Source organism: Embiotoca jacksoni, unplaced genomic scaffold (assembly GCF_022577435.1).
Source record: "Embiotoca jacksoni isolate LCO1_2020_lvr unplaced genomic scaffold, fEmbJac1.0.p SCAF_156, whole genome shotgun sequence".
NCBI lineage: Eukaryota > Metazoa > Chordata > Actinopteri > Embiotocidae > Embiotoca > Embiotoca jacksoni.
Genome location: NW_027185292.1, coordinates 8,725 through 27,257, shown reverse-complemented (window position 1 = coordinate 27,257; position 18,533 = coordinate 8,725). Strand labels below are relative to the sequence as shown.

Here is an 18,533-nt window from a genome sequence, read left to right as displayed (position 1 = left end):
GGACTCGGTGAGGCTGCAGCCGACTGACCCACTTTCAGACAGAACGAGCTGCTCGCTGCCTCGCGGTGCTCCACCAACACACACACACCGACACCCCCCCCGAACCGTTTTCCTAGCCGGTTCGGCCCGAACAAAGCCTCCCGCCGCCCCGCAGACAGCATCTGTACCCCCCTCCCCCCAAACGCACACACGCTCCACCGAATAACGGGCCTCTTACCGGGGAGAAGCAGATGAGGGCGAGGGTGAGAAGCAGCGGCGGCAGCATGGTGGCCGTCGGTCCGCCCGGTGCTCTCCGGTCTCTCCGGTTTCCTCTCCGTCTGCTGCGCATCCAAACAATGGAGCTTCTTCTGCTGCAGCGGAGCAGGGACTCAGTCTGCGGCGCGTTTCCGCTCTAACGGCAGCTCTCGCGGCTCACCGCCATCTTCATCATCCTCATCATCAGCACCGGCACCGTCCGCAGCTCGAACCGGACCCACTGAGGCTGAGAGGCCGGGCTGCGGCGTCCATGCTGCGGCCTGGACACGAGCAGGAGGTCGGTGTCGGTCAGCGGGGATGAAGCTGCTGCTGCGCGGCGTCGCCCCGCCCTGCGCTCCGGAGGCTGCACGGAGACACGCAGGTCCTCCTCCTCCTCCTCCCCTCACCCCCCTCCTTTTCCTCCTGCTCTTCATCAGCAGCATTACAGCATTCATCCAGGTCACACAGCTGGAACAGAACCGTCTGAGAGGTTCGGTTCTGAACAGTAAATAAAATAAATATTTACTCAAACAGATGTTTATTGTTTTCATCCCCCCCCCACACACACACACAGCTGTAACCCCGCCCCCCTCTGCTGCTGAATAAAACCGATTTTTATGATATTTTATAACCTTTTGTGTTTCATACCTTTGGTTTGTTGATGATCTGAGACGTCTCTGACTGGTGAGCTCCTTCTGCCCCCTGCTGGTCACAACTCAACACGACACCTTCACACAGCAACCGTTGAGCGTGACCACAACTTGAGGTAGGTAGGTAGGTAGGTAGGTAGGTAGGTAGGTAGGTAGGTAGTTACTTTATTAATCCCCGAGGGGAAATTTTTTCGCTACAGCAGCATACAGAAGCAATAAGATAATAATAGAAATAATAGAATAAAATAATAGAATATAATATAATAATAGAAAAGCAATAAAATAGCAGTAAATAGCAGTAAAAAATATAAATATAAAATGCACAGTTTATACAGTACAGTATATATCTATATATATATTATATACAAACAAACCAAGAAACACAGTCAACAGTGTTATTGTACTGTGATGGATTTTGCCAGAGGTGAGTTATTGTACAGTCTTATTGCGGTCGGCAGGAATGATCTCCTGTATCAGGAATGATCTCCTGTATCTGGAATGATCTCCCGTATCAGGAATGATCTCCTGTATCTGGAATGATCTCCTGTATCTGGAATGATCTCCTGTATCAGGAATGATCTCCTGTATCTGGAATGATCTCCTGTATCAGGAATGATCTCCTGTATCTGGAATGATCTCCTGTATCAGGAATGATCTCCTGTATCAGGAATGATCTCCTGTATCTGGAATGATCTCCTGTATCAGGAATGATCTCCTGTATCTGGAATGATCTCCTGTATCAGGAATGATCTCCTGTATCTGTCCTTGTGACAGCAGCTGGAGGAATCTTTTAGAGAACATCCTCCTCTGTCCCTGCAGCAGATGGAGAGGGTGGTCAGGATTATCCAATATGGACAATAGTTTGTTCAGCGTCCTCCTCTTCACCACCTTTTCCAGGCTGTCCAGTTTGTAGCCGATGATGGAGCCGGCCTTCTTCACCAGTTTGTTAAGTCTGTTGGTGTCTCCGGCTCCAATGCTGCCCCCCCAGCAGACTACTAGAAGTACAGTTCACTGGCCACAACAGATGGTAGAACATCTCCAACATCTCGCTGCACACATTGAAGGATCGAAGTTTCCTCAAGAAAAAGAGTCGACTCATCACCTTCTTGTAGACAGCGTTGATGTTGGTCTTCCAGTTCAGTCTGTTGTCATGGAGACACCAGGTACTTGTACTCCTCCACCATGTCCACCTCCTCTCCCAGAACTCTCAGCGGTTGTGGAGCCGTCGTCTTCCTCCTGAAGTCGACCACCATCTCTCTGGTCTTGGCCACGTTCAGGAGGAGGTGATTTCTACCAGCCCACTCCACAAAGTCCTCCACTACTGTCCTGTACTCGTCCTCCCGTCCATCCCTTATACACCGTCCACTGACTCCTCCTCCCGTCCATCCCTTATACACCGTCCACTGACTCCTCCTCCCGTCCATCCCTTATACACCGTCCACTGACTCCTCCTCCCGTCCATCCCTTATACACCGACCACTGACTCCTCCTCCCGTCCATCCCTTATACACCGTCCACTGACTCCTCCTCCCGTCCATCCCTTATACACCGTCCACTGACTCCTCCTCCCGTCCATCCCTTATACACCGACCACTGACTCCTCCTCCCGTCCATCCCTTATACACCGACCACTGACTCCTCCTCCCGTCCATCCCTTATACACCGTCCACTGCAGAGTCATCAGAGAACTTCTGCAGATGTCTTGACTCTGAGTTGTTCTGGAAGTCAGTGGTGTTGAAGGTGAACAGGAAGGAGACAGAACAGTTCCCTGAGGAGCTCCAGTACCACTGACCACCGTATCAGACAGCACACTGCCCAGACGGACAAACTGTGGTCTGCCTGTCAGGTAGTCAGTGATCCAGGAGACGGTGGACGTGTCCACCTCCACCACCCCCCCCCTCCACCTGCAGCTTCTCACTCAGCAGCAGTGGTTGGATGGTGTTGAATGCACTGGAGAAATCAAAGAAAGTGATTCTCACAGAGTCACCGGTTCCATCCAGGTGAGACTGAGCTCGTTGCAGCAGGTAGATGATGGCGTCGTCCACTCCCACATGAGGCTGGTACGCAAATTGTAGAGGGTCCAGAGAAGATTTCACCAGCGGCCTGAGGTGGGCCAAGACCAGCCTCTCCAGCACCTTCATCACATGAGATGTGAGGGCAACCGGTCGGTAGTCGTTGAGGCCAGATGGAGTCGTCTTCTTGGGGACAGGAACCAGGCAGGACGTCTTCCACAGCACCGGGACCTCCTCCTGCTTCAGGCTCAGGTTGAAGAGGTGTTGTAGGACCTCAGCCAGCTGGACGGCGCAGGTCTTCAGGACCACGGGGCTGATGCCGTCAGGTCCTGCAGCCTTGCGCTGGTGGATTCTCTCCAGCTGTCTCCTAACCTGGCCAGTCGTCACAGAGAGGGGGGTGAGGGGGGGGGGGGGGGTCGAGGTGTCGATGGAGGAAGAGCCCTTTGAGATTGAGGGCTCTATGCAGTTCACCAGGGGGCGCAGAGGGGGGAGGGGGGAGGCAGCAGAGGTGTTTGGGAGGTGTGAGGTGTGGAGGAGACAGATGAGGGCGGTGAACTAAACCTGTTGAAGAAACAGTTTAGCTCATTGGACCTCTCCAGGTTCCCCCTGGTTGTTCCTCTCCAGGTTCCCCCTGGTTGTTCCTCTCCAGTCCTTGCACTCCCTGAGCTTCTCCTTCAGGTGGCGCTGCACTCTCCTGAGCTCGTCCCTGTCCCCAGACCTGAAGGCTGCTTTCTTCTTATTAAGAAGCACCTTCAGGTCACTGGTGATCCACGGTTTATTGTTGGGGAAGCATTTTACAGTCCGGGATGGTACGGTGGTGTGTTCACAGAATTTGATGTATTCTGTGATACAGTCCGTCCTGCTGTTGATGTCCTCCCCATGTGGTCCAAACAGCACATCCCAGTCCGTGGACTCAAAGCAGTCCTGCAGGGCGTCTTTAGCCTCCTGTGTCCACCTCCTCACAGTCCTGGTGGTCACAGGCTGCCTCTGCACCAGGGGGACATACTTTGGTGTCAGCAGGACCAGGTTGTGGTCTGATCTACCAAGGGGGGGGGGGGGGGCAGTAGTACTGAATGCATCCATGGCATTAGCATACAGTAAGTCCAGAGTTTTATTGTTCCGGGTGGGGCAGTTCACATACTGGTGCAAAGTTGGCAGTACTTTATCCAGACTGGTTAAAGTCTCCAGTAACTAACAAAAATGCACCGGGATGCTGAGTCTGCAGTTTGGACACAGTGGAGTGGATGGTGTCCACTGCTGCCTCTACGTCAGCTGATGGAGGAACGTACACAGCGATAACAATGGCGGACGTGAACTCCCTCGGTAAATAATAAGGACGCATCCCCACGGCTAGAAGTTCAATGTCCGGGCTACAGAAACGTTCCTTCACACACATGTGGTCGGGATTACACCACCTCTCGTTCACATAGACTTCAATCCCTCCACCTTTCTTCTTACCGCTCTGAACAACGTCTCCGTCCCCCTGAACAGTCCTGAAGCCGGGTACGGCCGCGCTGTGGTCCGGGAGATGTGAGTGCAGCCATGTCTCGGTGAAACACATGATGCTGCACTCCCGGTACTCTCTCTGGGTCTTTACCAGCGCCGAGCTCGTCCGTCTTGTTGACCAACGACCTCACGTTCCTCATTAAGATCTCCGGTACCGATGGTTTATATTTCCTCCTTTCCGCCTTCATCTTAGCTCCAGCTCTGTAACCCCGCCGTCTTCTCCGAAGTTCAACGGGGATCTCAGGCCTCGCTCCGGGCAGCAGCAGTAGAGGTCTACTCAGCGCGATCAGCTGATCACGCGAGTAAACAATAACAGAGCCCCCAACCAGAAACGTGGAAAAATTACGGTCCATTACGGACCGTTAACTTAACACACGAGAGAAGAAAAAACAAAACAACTCCGAAGAGGAGAAAGACTTAAAAATACTAATAACAACACACTCGGGGGGGGGGGGGGGGGGGCTGCTGCGACAGGCTGCCGCTAACGCGGCGCCATCATAGGCATTGAGGCAACTTTTACATTTTTTTAAAGTTTATTTTTAATCTCAGCTTTCTGATTTTATTGTCAACATTAATGTCAGATTAAAATCCTGAATGTTCTTCACTGATGCTGATAAACGTTCCTTAATGTTTCAATGTTCCTCAACGTTCATCAATGTTTCAATGTTCCAATGTTCCTCAACGTTCCTTAATGTTCCAATGTTCCTCAATGTTCCAATGTTCCTCAACGTTCGTCAATGTTTCAATGTTCCAATGTTCCTCAACGTTCCTCAATGTTTCAATGTTTCAATGTTCCAATGTTCCTCAACGTTCCTCAATGTTCCTCAATATTCCTCAACGTTCCTCAATGTTCCTCAACGTTTCTCAATGTTTCAATGTTCCTCAATGTTTCAACGTTCCAATGTTCCTCAATGTTTCAATGTTCCTCAATGTCCCTCAATGTTCCTCAGTGTTTCAATGTTCCTCAATGTTCCTCAGTGTTTCAATGTTCCTCAATGTTCCTCAGTATTTCAATGTTCCTCAATGCTCCTGAATGTTCCTCAATGTTTCTCAATGTTCCTGAATGTTCCTCAATGTTCCTGAATGTTCCTCAATATTTCAATGTTCCTCAATATTTCAATGTTCCTCAATGTTTCTCAATGTTCCTGAATGTTTCTCAATGTTCCTGAATGTTCATGAGTTCCCAAGTGTTCCCGAGTTTTCCCGATTTGACTTGCTGACTGTGTAGTTGTGTTTTTGAGCACAAAAGTCAACTTCTGTGTGTGTGTGTGTGTGGGGGGGGGGGGGGGGGGGGGCGCGTGTGTATGTGGGGGGGGGTGTTTGTGTGTGTGTGTGTGTGTGGGGGTGTTTGTGTGTGTGGGGGGGGGTGTTTGTGTGTGTGTGTGTGGGGGTGTTTGTGTGTGGGGGGGGGGGGGGTGTTTGTGTGTGTGTGTGTGCTCAGGTGTGTGGGTGTGTGGAGGGTGGGGGTTGTGGGGGGCGGGGGGGGTCGACTGTGTTCACAAACAGATGAAGAAGGAATCAAACAAAGTTTGATTTAAAGTCACATCAGAACCGACTCCAGAACCGACGGATGGACGTCGGCGGCCCTCAGACTCTCCAGTAGCCTGCAGACCGTCGCCGTCTTCCCTTCAGACCGGCGCCACTGAACCAGACCGGCCAGAACCGCCCCATGAGTGCTGAGGCTGTGATCGGCCCGGCAGCGGAACAAGGCCTCGGCGGACAGACCCAGGTCCATCAGCACCGCCTCCCACTCGGCTCCCAGCCGGGACGCCAGCCGGGACAACTCCCGGTCCGAAGGAACCTTCCGGAGCAGCGAGTCCGGCAGTCGGACGACGTCTGCAGGAACAAAACATTCATGACGACATCATCTCAAACATTTGATCCAAAAACATTTCAAATTTTAATTTCTCTGTATGAACTTTTTTTTATAGAAAACATTCAGATTTTAGTTTTCGTTTCTTATTTTTATCTAAAAATTTGGATTTTCATATCAGATGTTAATTTTTTTTCCCCAAATTACATTAACATTTGATCTCGGAAATCAGATTTCTATCTTAAGTTTTGGAACTGAATCTAAATTGGATTTTAAAAGTGTTATTTATCTGAGCCTGAATTTTATATCAACATTTTATTTCAAATTTATGATTTAAAAAATCTTAAGACATAATTGCTGATCATATATTTTATGTCAAAACAGAAATAAATCTGAAATTCTGATATGTGTTTATATTTTTCTGTCTTTTATTTCAAAATGAAATCTGTGAATGTTTGATTTTGTTGTTGTTTATTTAATCTGCCACCAAACTAATGGTCCTTGTTTGTTTCCGGTAGATGAACGGACCACTTCCTGTTCCAGTGACCTAAAACTCCACCGCAGCGCGTCGGTTGCGACACGTTGACCACGAGCGAAGTCGTAGTATTTTTTTTCAGTAGTTTGTTGTTGACGTTGTCGTCCAATGAACGTAGCCCAAACAGAGCAGCCCCCCCGCCGACCAACCGATACCGGGAACTGAAATTACCACGGCGACGAGGACGTCAGGACAAACAGAATGTAGCTCAGAACAACAAACAACTACTTGGTGTCACCGTGGTCAGCTGACGGAGACCACCAGGGTTCATTCAAAAAAACACCGATTTTAAGAAATAGCAAACTGCAGAATAAAAGAGTTTGTAGAGATAAAACTGTTAAATAACTGAACTTTGACCTTTGACCTTAATGTTAATTTATCAACAGCTGTTGTTCTGGATGTTTTCATTATTGAGTAATTGGCCCATTAAATCTTTCAACTTCAGATTTATGACTTTTGTTATAAAATTGAGGGTAAAATTTTTTTTACAAACAATGAAATTAACATAATAATATTGGAATTTAAAAAAAAGTAATTTGGAAATTTACATACATTTTAAAAAGAAAAGAAGAATTGTGATAAAAAAAATATTGAAGCTGATGTGAGAAAATTTGAGGTTTAAAATCTGAAATGAGATTAAACTTTATTTTTGAGATGAACACCAGATTTGTTTTGATAGAAGTCAGCGTTTTAAGATTAACGTATACAATTTTAAATAAAATTTTAAGATGAAATTACCGTAATAAAATACAATTTTTAGGAACAAAAGAAGAAATTAATTTAAACTTCTGAAGTAACAATGAGACATTCAAAGAATAAAGTTTATATTCTGAACTTAAGTTTAGTGTTTTTATTGAATCTTTCAGACAACTTTTAAAGAGTCTGGATTTGAAGACAGAAGTCGAAATACTGAGAAGAAACTGTTGAAATAAAGTAAAACATCCGTGTTGACTGTTGAAGGTTGAAGTGTGTTGGAGTTAAAGATGGATTCCAGCTGATCCGGGAGATTCTTCTCAGAACTGCTTCCCTGCTTTCAGGGTTTTTCCAGGAAAAGTGAGTCAGCGTCTTCGAACGCGACCAATAAACCGGGATGGAGAGTTCTTGGAAACGAGTCCTGAAACTTTGTTTGAGGAAGAAAAGAGTCGACGGCTCGATGAAAAGAAAAGATGAAGTTCATTAGAAGTCGGAGCTTCTTCGTCGTGTCGTCGTGAGATTCACAGGAAACGACTGTTCAGGTGGAGCTGCAGATAAAGAGGCTGGAAACCCTCCAGCGTGGGGGGGGTGTCTCCCCCCCGCCCCCCCTCTGTGTTGTATTGCCAGCCTTCTGCTTTCCAGGGATCCCGTCAGCCATCTGAGACGTCGGTCACATGATCTGATTCCTGAAGTCAGAATCACTGATCGATCAGCTGACGCTCATCAAAATCAACAGCTGCTGCTAAATCAAACATCTACACTTTAATCACAATTTATAATGACAATTTAGACTTTTTAGTCCAATTCCTCACTTTGATGTATATTATGTATTTTTATATTTTATTTAATCCCATAATCAGACTGATTTCATTAAAATATCGACTGGAAACTGAATGAAGTTGCAGGTTTTCTATTTGTGAGTTTTACACAAATTTTATATTTTTTGATGATCATCTTGGAATTGTAATTTTTTTTTCTCAAATTCATTTGTTGTTTCAAATTTTCAGCAGAATTTAGTATTGCGTCACAATTTTTAATCCAACAATTTAATCCCATTAACGTCTTTAATCTAAATTACGATCTATTCCAAATTCTGATTGACTACAAAACAAAACTTTTAGTTTAAAATTTTATCCCTAAATATTCCAATTTCAGAACTTTAATTTCAATAAATGATTCAGCGATGATCATAAATAAAAGCCTTGTTTTAAATCCTGGAGTTTCTTCCCGGAACTTTCCGCTCGCTGACGTCGTTTCTGATAAAAACCTCCGACCACAGATGGAAGTTTCCTCCTGCAGACGCTCCGCAGGCAGAAATCACACAATCAGCACATTTGATTATGTATCGATTATTAGTTCTGATCCAGAACCGAGATGTTCTGTAAAGGAGACACGTGTCATGTTTCTATGACAACAAACTGCTGCTGGTTTGTTTCTTTCTGGGAATTATTGATAACCAGAAACTTCCTTCAAGGAAACTGGTTTTAAATCGTCTTAAAGTATCTGAGTTCATCTGGACCAGGTCCAGGTCCTAGATCTGGACCTGGACCTGGACGTAGTCCTGGACCTGGACCTGGACAGAAGTGGTCCAGAAGGAATTCTACAACAGCTATCCCCCCGCCCTGGTCTCACCTGTGGTTTGTGGTCCAGGTGGGTTCTGAAGCTCCAGCAGCAGTCGGTCTCGGATCCAGCCGAAGTCGTGCAGAGACCGCAGGAAGGCGCTGAAGGCCCGCGGGCCGCGGCTCGGCAGCAGGTCCAGCAGCTTCAGACTCTTCTGTCGGTCGGTCCGCTGCGACTCGATGTCCTCCACCTGGGCGTCCGTCAAAATGTCCTCCTGGTACAGAAACGGAACGATGGAGTCGCTGACCAGTAGCTGCCCGGACACTTCCAGCCGGTGTTTCCGGAGCACCGCTTTGTGTTCCGGGTCCATTTCAGCAGCTGGCTGCCTTTAACACCTCCGTAAACCAACCTAGTTATCTCACACTCAACTAGCAGGATTACTCATCCTGGCTAGTCCTGTGAGACAACTATTAACCGGGGGGAAAAAAATAGTTCCCTCAATGTTATTGTGTCCGACTGGAAACACGAGAAGCGGAACAAACGTTCTGCTGAAGCTAACCTCAGTTTTCATTGAAAGTTTAGTGAAATTTACCGGAAGAATTATAAATAATTATAAAACAACTGGATTTATTGATTTAGTATCGGTCAGGTATGAATTCGGTGTACATTTATTACACCAGGTAAATGTATTTGAAGAAAACTAGTGCGTTTTATACAGACTACTTCCGGTTTGTACGACGCTGGGCAGTAACAAACAGTCTAATAAACATCATGTTTAGAGATCACAAAGGGATATTTGGTGATAAATGTGTGCCGAAGTGGTGAGAAGACCTTGAGTCGTTTAAAAGTTCTAATTGTATGCTATAAAAAACATGAAAACTTAATATGTCAATGAAAAGTCAAATTTCAATAGTTAAGTTGGATACTTTCCATACTGAAGAAAACGGGTTTCAGGACGGTTTAAATTTGGAAGAAGTCTTTATGGTTTATAAAATATGGTGCAGAATTCACCAGAAGACCACAAAGGAGGCAAAATGTCAAAAATAAATTTTTAACACTTAAGAATTAAACCAAGAATTGTAAATCACAAAGATTTGTCTGTGGGGTTTGGCGGAAATGTCGATGCAGATAATGTGAAATACAACGACCCAGTGAGATGATGCAGGTTTATACCAACAGCACAATGATGAAGCATGTTATTAAGCTATGTAGTGTGTTCATTATTTATTTGGTGTTTATTCCTTAAATTTCACTTATTTCTTTTTTTCTGTCACAAAGGAGGATGTGGACAAAATATGAGATAACCACATCAAAATGAAAATCAACAGCTGATGAAATTAAATTTAGCTTTTGGCTTTTAAGCACATGAAATATAAGAAAACACTTAAGTTATTAAATGTTTTTGGGTTTCAATAAAACTCATCTGTGAGTAAATAAAGAATAAATGGCGGCTGACGACCTAGAAAGGAGTCGGGAAAATAAAAGTCTCGATGCAGCACCATGTCGAAGTTTTAATGACCTCGGATCTGATTAACGTTACAGTTCACAGGCGGAACGAGGAAACGCTTCTGCAGCTTCTTTACAAAACGTACCAGAACACAGTGTGACACAATCAATAAATATCTCTAGAAAACGCAGCTGCGTTACGTACAAACAGCCTCAGAGCTCCACAAGATTTATTCACTGCGGAAACAAGCGGCCGCTGTTCACCGTGAAACCGCAGCTGAAGCAGAAAACAAGCGCTCCCTCTCTTCACCGACCGACCGGAGGACAGGAACACGTCAGAGACGAACCGAAGCGGGACACGCCCCCTTTACCTGAGCGGACCACGTGACCTCGGCGGCCCCGCCCCCTTAAAAACAGACCTGGAAGAGTGCCACCGACATGGCCGAGTCGTTACGGGTGAAACAAGAGGCTCAATGTCGGGATGTTCAGATCGATCGATTATTAACGATTCTGAAAGGAATCAATAAACATGAAGCGTAAACAAATGATGCTAAATGTTAGCTACATGTTAATGTCGCTTCAGAAATGTAGTTATTGATTTAGGGATAATTAAATGTTCAGTTTGAATCTAACAGGTCATTTATGTGATTTCATAGAACAGTAGTTACATTTGTAACCATGGAACAGCAGACTCAGTAAATTAATTAACATTTTTATGAAATAGAGTCGGACTCAATGAAACAAATATGAGCTGAATTTAAGAGATGACTGCAAGTTTTCATAATTTATGTTCCAGCAGGTGTTAATAGTTAACAATTAACAAGGAAAACAAAAAATGAAAGATTTTTTTTAATGGAGTCTGGTTAATGGTCTCCAAACAGATGGGAAGACTTAGAATTCAGTTAAAACTTTGAGGTCAAAATGAGTAAAATCATTTTTATTTTACGTTCCAGTAGGAGCTACTAGTTAACTACTAGTTAGCAACAACTAGTTGACTTTTGACCTGGAATTCTAAAAACAAAAGATTTTTGAACAGACTTTGGTTGAATGATCTCCACACAAACAGAAGAGTCAGAATTTAGTTCTGAAAAGTAAAAATTCACCGGTCAATTTTTTTGTGCATTTCCACGCGAATTAAATAAACTTTTAAAATAAATTAAATTGTAAGAAAATTCTGATCTGGACTTTAATCTGACCCAATATGTGCCGAGTTCACTTGGTGACCAAGTTTTCAAAGAGACTCAGATTTGACGTTCTACCAGGTGATGATAGTTGACAGTTAACGAGGAACCCTAAAAATAAAACATTTTTGAATGGAGTCTGGTTAGATGGTTTCCATACACACGGAGGTAAGAATGAGGGGTTCTGAGCTGTGAATATGTGAGTTTCAGTTCCACGGCGTAGCGTTAACATGCGTGTGATACTGTGACGTGATTGGCTCTGAGCTGCGGCGTGCGACACCCGGCGGGGTCAAAGTCCACAGAGGTCAAACCTCCACGGATTCACATGAAACCAACAACAAGTCGCAGCAGCTGTTTGTTTTCCATCGATCAGGGAACCTCGACTCACCAACACAGGCCGTCCGCCGGCCAATCAGAGGGCTCCGTCTCCCGTGTTTACAGGTAGGACCGGCGGGGACAGTTTTGTTTCTGTCAGTAAGACGTTACGTAACTTTGCTCCGGGCGACAGTTTCACAGATTTACAGATTTATGAAGCAGTAAAAGTGAAGAAATGTCGACGAGTTTCTGGAGAGTTCCTGATGTATCTGAAGATCAAAGAGACTCCGTCACTCTGACGATGACATTTACCAGGAAGTGAGAAAGGTCTCCACCAATCACATCGCTGGGAGGAATCAGCTGACGACAGTCACCAGTTATTCAGTGTGTTTATGGTGAATACTAAAACAGATGTGTGCTTAATGTTCTACGATGATGTTTTTATGATGTCATCACTTTCTAATAATCAGACTGGCTACGGTGGCTAGGCTAACAGTAGCTATGTTAGCTAAGGCTAGCTCTATTGCTAACTTTGAGGTACATCAGAAACTCTGCGTGAACTCTGCGTGAACTCTGCGTGAACTCTGCGTGAACTCTGCGTGAACTCTGCGTGAACTCTGCCGACGCCGTTCGTTCTCGTTTTGTGTTTGTTGTAGTTGCTCCTCAGGACCAAACGTTTTAGGGTTTTCTTTTTGTATATTTGCATTTTGCCATTTTAGCTACGAGTTTCTATGAGCTGGTTTGGCCGCGTGACGGGGCGTCCCGCCGAACCTCAGGTGTTCGCTGCCATTCAGGACCACCCGGCGGGCCGGCGGTACCAACGGGTGACTTTCACGTCATCCGAACGTCCTGCTGCTTATTTCACGTCCATTTGCCTCGTAGGAGCAGTGCATGATGGGATTGATCCGGTCAGGTGGCCCCGGTGGGCGTGTTCTCTACACGTTGTAGGCGTAGTCCGTCAGGTAGTCCTTCAGCCGGTTGGGCAGCGGGAGGTTCTGGACCTGCCGCGTCCTGCGGTTGATGGCGATGCGACAGAGGTGCTGCAGCGGCGGCAACACGGTGTAAACCGGCCGGGTGAGCAGCAGCTGGACCGTCCCGTTGGTCGGCGCCGGCGCCGGCTGAGAGTTCGCCGCCTTGTCGTTGGTCCAGGACAGCTGGACGTAGTGCTCCACCAGGTGCACCACGCTGTCGAACTGCTTCAGTTTGGGCTTCACCAGAACCACCGAGTCCAGCTTGAACTTCCCGTGTTTGTACTCGATCCGCAGGTTCGTGGGACCCGCTGACGTCATCGCCGAGATGGTGAACAGGTAGTCGCGCTGAGAGCTGTCCCGCACCAGGAAGGTCCCCTCAGAGGCGTCCTGCAGGATCTCTTTGGCTTCGTTAGCCGTCAGACTGCCCCAGTACCAACCTGAGAGACAGGAAGTCAGACAGACAGGAAGTCAGGCAGACAGGAAGTCAGGCAGACAGGAAGTCAGTCAGGCAGGAAGTCAGGCAGACAGGAAGTCAGTCAGACAGGAAGTCAGGCAGACAGGAAGTCAGTCAGGCAGGAAGTCAGGCAGACATGAAGTCAGTCAGGCAGGAAGTCAGTCAGGAAGTCAGTCAGGCAGGAAGTCAGGCAGACAGGAAGTCAGACAGACAGGAAGTCAGTCAGGAAGTCAGTCAGGCAGGAAGTCAGGCAGGCAGGAAGTCAGTCAGGCAGGAAGTCAGGCAGGCAGGAAGTCAGTCAGGCAGGAAGTCAGGCAGACAGGAAGTCAGTCAGGCAGGAAGTCAGGCAGACATGAAGTCAGTCAGGCAGGAAGTCAGGCAGGCAGGAAGTCAGACAGACAGGAAGTCAGACAGACAGGAAGTCAGTCAGGCAGGAAGTCAGGCAGACAGGAAGTCAGACAGACAGGAAGTCAGTCAGGAAGTCAGTCAGGCAGGAAGTCAGGCAGACAGACAGGAAGTCAGGCAGACAGGAAGTCAATCAGGCAGGAAGTCAGTCAGGCAGGAAGTCAGACAGACAGGAAGTCAGACAGACAGGAAGTCAGGCAGACAGGAAGTCAGTCAGGCAGGAAGTCAGGCAGACAGGAAGCCAGGCAGACAGGAAGTCAGTCAGGCAGACAGGAAGTCAGTCAGGCAGGAAGTCAGGCACACAGGAAGCCAGGCAGACAGTCAGGCAGGAAGTCAGGCAGACAGGAAGTCAGTCAGACAGGAAGTCAGACAGACAGACAGGAAGTCAGGCAGACAGGAAGTCAGTCAGGCAGGAAGTAAGGCAGACAGGAAGTCAGACAGACAGGAAGTCAGGCGGACAGGAAGTCAGGCAGACAGGAAGTCAGACAGACAGGAAGTCAGTCAGGCAGGAAGTCAGGCAGACAGGAAGTCAGACAGACAGGAAGTCAGTCAGGCAGGAAGTCAGACAGACAGGAAGTCAGTAAGGCAGGAAGTTAGACAGGAAGTCAGACAGACAGAAAGTCAGGCAGACAGGAAGTCAGACAGGACATCAGACAGGAAGTCAGACAGGAAGTCAGAGTTCCTACGAGTTGGTTTGACTGCATGACGGGGCGTCCCGCCACGTGACGGTGGGACGCCCAACAGGACGTTGGAGAGACGGGAAGTTTTACAGGAAGTTAGAGAGACAGGAAGTCCAACAGGAAGCTGAACCTCTCCACCTCTCTGCCCCCCCGCCCACCTGTGTTCCTGAGGTCCTTCATGGCCGAGGCGATGCGGCTCTCATCCGATTCCACAGCTCTGGAGTTGTCGTCGGCTCGTCTGTCACCCTCGATGGTTTCCGTGGACTCGGAGGACTGGCAGGTCATTGGACAGGTCCAACCTTCGGCCCGCCTTCAGACGGACAGCTCAGACATGGAGGACGCCGTTCACCTCGGAAATCTTTACACACTCCTGGAAATGTAACGACATCCATTATTACAGCCGTTCAGTTCACGTGAGCCATAAAACAATAAAGCAAGGAGAGACACTTTCCTCTCACACCAGACTCCATTCAAAAATCTGACAATTTAAACCTGAATATCTTTGGACAAAATAATACATCTGAAGCAGCAACTTCGGACCTGAAAACACTTTTGTTTTGTATTTTTCAAACATTTTTAAAGACTAACTGAGAATATAATTGGAGTAAATAAAACTAAAAATCGTGGTAAAATGAAATAACCGTCTGTGGAAGCTCTGTGGGCGTAACAGAATAATACATCTGTAGCTGTTTGCATTGTGTCACAACAAAGTCCTTTGTTAACATCACATCCCTTTACATAACGCAGCTTTTTTTCCAGTGTGTTTGGCTGCTCCAGCGTTTCCCACTGAGACAAAGCGGGAAACAGACAAGTCGACCTTAAATTGTTAGAATTCTGAATGGAATCTGGTGGGAGAAAAAAAAGTTTTGTGTTCTATAAAAAAACAAGAGTGAGGAGCAGACGGTGGTTCAGGTGCTATACAAGGATTAAACGTGTAATAAACCACCTCGTGTTACTGATCAGTGCCGATTGATAATAGATATCTTAATAACATCCGGTTTGTGAAATCTATAATTGTAATATTAAGAACAAACATAATAATTGTGGTTTTTGCACACAGAAAACTTAAATTGACAGAATTTTGAATTGACTTTGGCTTGGAATGGTTTTACTGCTAGAGAATCTATCCATCTTTAAATAAAGAGTTTATGCTTGTGTGCAGAATTTAAGAGTGGGATTCACATGTCAGATTTTTTTGCCTGAAATATTTATACTCTAACCGACCACAGAGGAAACTAAAATTACAGGATCTTTCAATAAGATTTGGCGGGACGTATCTGTTTTTCCTATTGTTCGCTGGAAGAAAATGATCGATTTAAGGCAGGACAGGTGCTTTTCAACGTCGTGTGTCTCATTAACTGTCTGTTACATGTGTGATGACGTGTTGGCTGTGGTCTCTGATGAACAGACATTCACAGACAAACAGGAGACCGACTGGAAGTTTAATTCTGAGAACAAATATCGCTTGTTACGTTGGTTCTTGTCAGCGGAATTCAAAAGTGTGTAGTAAAAAAACAGGGAAAAATATAATTTTATGTATTTAAGCAGGACTGAACGCCAGAGGCCACGGAGGAGCAGGAAATCAACGGAAATTTGAATCGAGTTTGGGGTAACCTGACAGATTCTCTGGCTTCAAGTGAAAACATTTATCTGACCATAAATGAAACCTGGAGAATTTATTCTTTTGAGCGGAATTGAACAATGAACTGTAAAAAACATTATAAAGGTATAATTTAGTTTAGAAACCGGTTTGTTCATCTCAGGTCTGAAGAAGAAGTAAAATTGCGAGAATTTTGAATAGAGTTCGGCGTAAAGTGACAGTTTGTCCATTTCCCTCTGGAACTATAAATGGATTTGGGGCCAGGTGTCGCTGCAGGTGCTCCAGGTGGACTCTGGTGGTTCTGCTCCGCTCCTCACCTGTCTGATGCACCTCCTGCTGTCACTGAGCGGTGACATGTTGACTGACAGATCCCACCGGACTCACCTGACAGGCGGCTGTCCGAGCTAGCTGCTAGCTGTCCCCGGAGACCGGCGGCTCAGAGGCGGCAGCGCCGGTTCGTCCTCTGCAGACAGCCCGGCATGCCGGCGGAACCTTCAGAGTCCAAACCCGGAGACAGGCTCCATTCCCCGGGTCTCTGCTCCCCGTCCTCCTCTCTCTGTCCTCCGTCACAAATGGCGGGTGTGAGCGGTCCCAGCCTCCGCTTCCAGCCGTCAGTCAGCTGCAGTCACAACAAACACCGACAGGTTCCCGTTTCCCGCCGAGACCCAAAAACACCGAGTCCGTCCCGAACCGCGTCCAACCGTCCGTCCGTCGCCGAGCTGCCAGCTCCGAGTCCGGCCGATGAACTGATATCAGCATCAACACAAAAGAAGCGTTTCCAGGAACTTTCCAGGAACACGGTCACGTGGTGCGCGAGGACAGATTTAAGGTGGACCGAAACACACGAGGTCTGTCCTTCTGTCCCTTCGAGGACCCGTTAATCCCCCGATACCAGTACCAGAACCAGAACTGGGATCTGACCCGAACCCTGAAACCAGGTCGGAACCCTGAAAACAGGAAAACTGGTCCCCCGTTGGATTATAGTGAGGACATAATGTCCCCACGTTCCCAGGAACTGGACACACACACACACACACACACACACACACACACACACACACACACACACACACACACACACACACACAGAATACACACACACTCACACAGATACACACACACACAACACACAGATACACACACACAGATACACACACACAGAAACACACACACAGAAACACACACAGAAACACACACACAGAAACACACACACAGAAACAGCAACACAGAAACACACACACACAGAAACACACACAGAAACACACACACAGAAACACACACACAGAAACACACACAGAAACACACACACAGAAACACAACACACAGAAACACACACACAGAAACACACACAGAAACACACACAGAAACACACACACAGAAACACACACACAGAAACACACACAGAAACACAACACACACACAGAAACACACACAGAAAACACACACACAGAAACACACAACACACAGAAACACACACACAGAAACACACAACACACACAGAAACACACACACAGAAACACACACACAGAAACACACACACAGAAACACACACAGAAACACACACACAGAAACACACACAGAAACACACACACAGAAACACCACACAGAAACACACACACAGAAACACACACACAGAAACACACACAGAAACACACACAGAAACACACACACAGAAACACACACAGAAACACACACACAGAAACACACAGCACACACAGAAACACACACACAGAAACACACACAGAAACACACACACAGAAACACACACACAGAAACACACACACAGAAACACACACACAGAAACACACACACAGAAACACACACAGAAACACACACAGAAACACACACACAGAAACACACACAGAAACACACACACAGAAACACACACACACAGAAACACACACAGAAACCACACACAGAAACACACACACAGAAACACACACAGAAACACACACACAGAAACACACACACAGAAACACACACACAGAAACACACACAGAAACACACAGCAGAAACACACACACAGAAACACACACAGAAACACACACACAGAAACACACACAGAAACACACACAGAAACACACACACAGAAACACACACAGAAACACACACACAGAAACACACACAACAGAACACACACAGAAACACACACACAGAAACACACACAGAAACACACACACAGAAACACACACACAGAAACACACACACAGAACACACACACACACAGAAACACACACACAGAACACACACACAGAAACACACACACAGAAACACACACAGAAAACACACACAGAAACACACACACAGAAACACACACACAGAAACACACACACAGAAACACACACACAGAAACACACACACAGAAACACACACACAGAAACACACACAGAAACACACACACAGAAACACACACACAGAAACACACACACAGAAACACACACAGAAACACACACACAGAAACACACACACAGAAACACA

At 46.5% G+C, this 18,533-nt stretch overlaps 3 protein-coding genes across 4 annotated transcripts in view; all 3 read right to left on the bottom strand.

Annotated features, from left to right (window-relative positions):
* Positions 1-572, bottom strand: part of LOC138198485 (receptor-type tyrosine-protein phosphatase O-like) — a 36,820-nt gene extending 36,248 nt beyond the window's left edge. Inside the window, 1 exon segment of the mRNA XM_069149918.1 lies at positions 218-572. Coding sequence (XP_069006019.1) covers positions 218-328 — 111 coding nt within the window. The 5' untranslated portion in view covers positions 329-572.
* Positions 573-5,694: 5,122 nt separating this feature from the next.
* On the bottom strand, positions 5,695-9,505 carry cradd (CASP2 and RIPK1 domain containing adaptor with death domain). 2 transcript variants are annotated; one of them, XM_069149916.1, is made up of 2 exons: positions 9,076-9,498; positions 5,695-6,238 (listed from the first exon to the last, which is right to left on the bottom strand). In XM_069149916.1, exons 1-2 carry the CDS (start codon positions 9,371-9,373, stop codon positions 5,943-5,945), a joined length of 594 nt encoding a protein of 197 aa, XP_069006017.1. In that variant the 5' UTR covers positions 9,374-9,498; the 3' UTR covers positions 5,695-5,942. The 2 variants fall into 2 exon arrangements, with proteins under 2 accessions (XP_069006017.1, XP_069006018.1); XM_069149917.1 differs by lacking the exon at positions 5,695-6,238 and adding an exon at positions 7,333-8,129 and having other exon boundaries at positions 9,076-9,505.
* Positions 9,506-10,210: 705 nt separating this feature from the next.
* socs2 (suppressor of cytokine signaling 2) lies at positions 10,211-16,873 on the bottom strand. The gene is made up of 3 exons (XM_069149915.1): positions 16,440-16,873; positions 14,614-14,825; positions 10,211-13,353 (listed from the first exon to the last, which is right to left on the bottom strand). The coding sequence occupies exons 2-3, from the start codon at positions 14,738-14,740 to the stop codon at positions 12,881-12,883; spliced, it is 600 nt and encodes a 199-aa protein (XP_069006016.1). The 5' UTR covers positions 14,741-14,825; positions 16,440-16,873; the 3' UTR covers positions 10,211-12,880.
* Between the last annotated feature and the right edge of the window lie 1,660 nt (positions 16,874-18,533).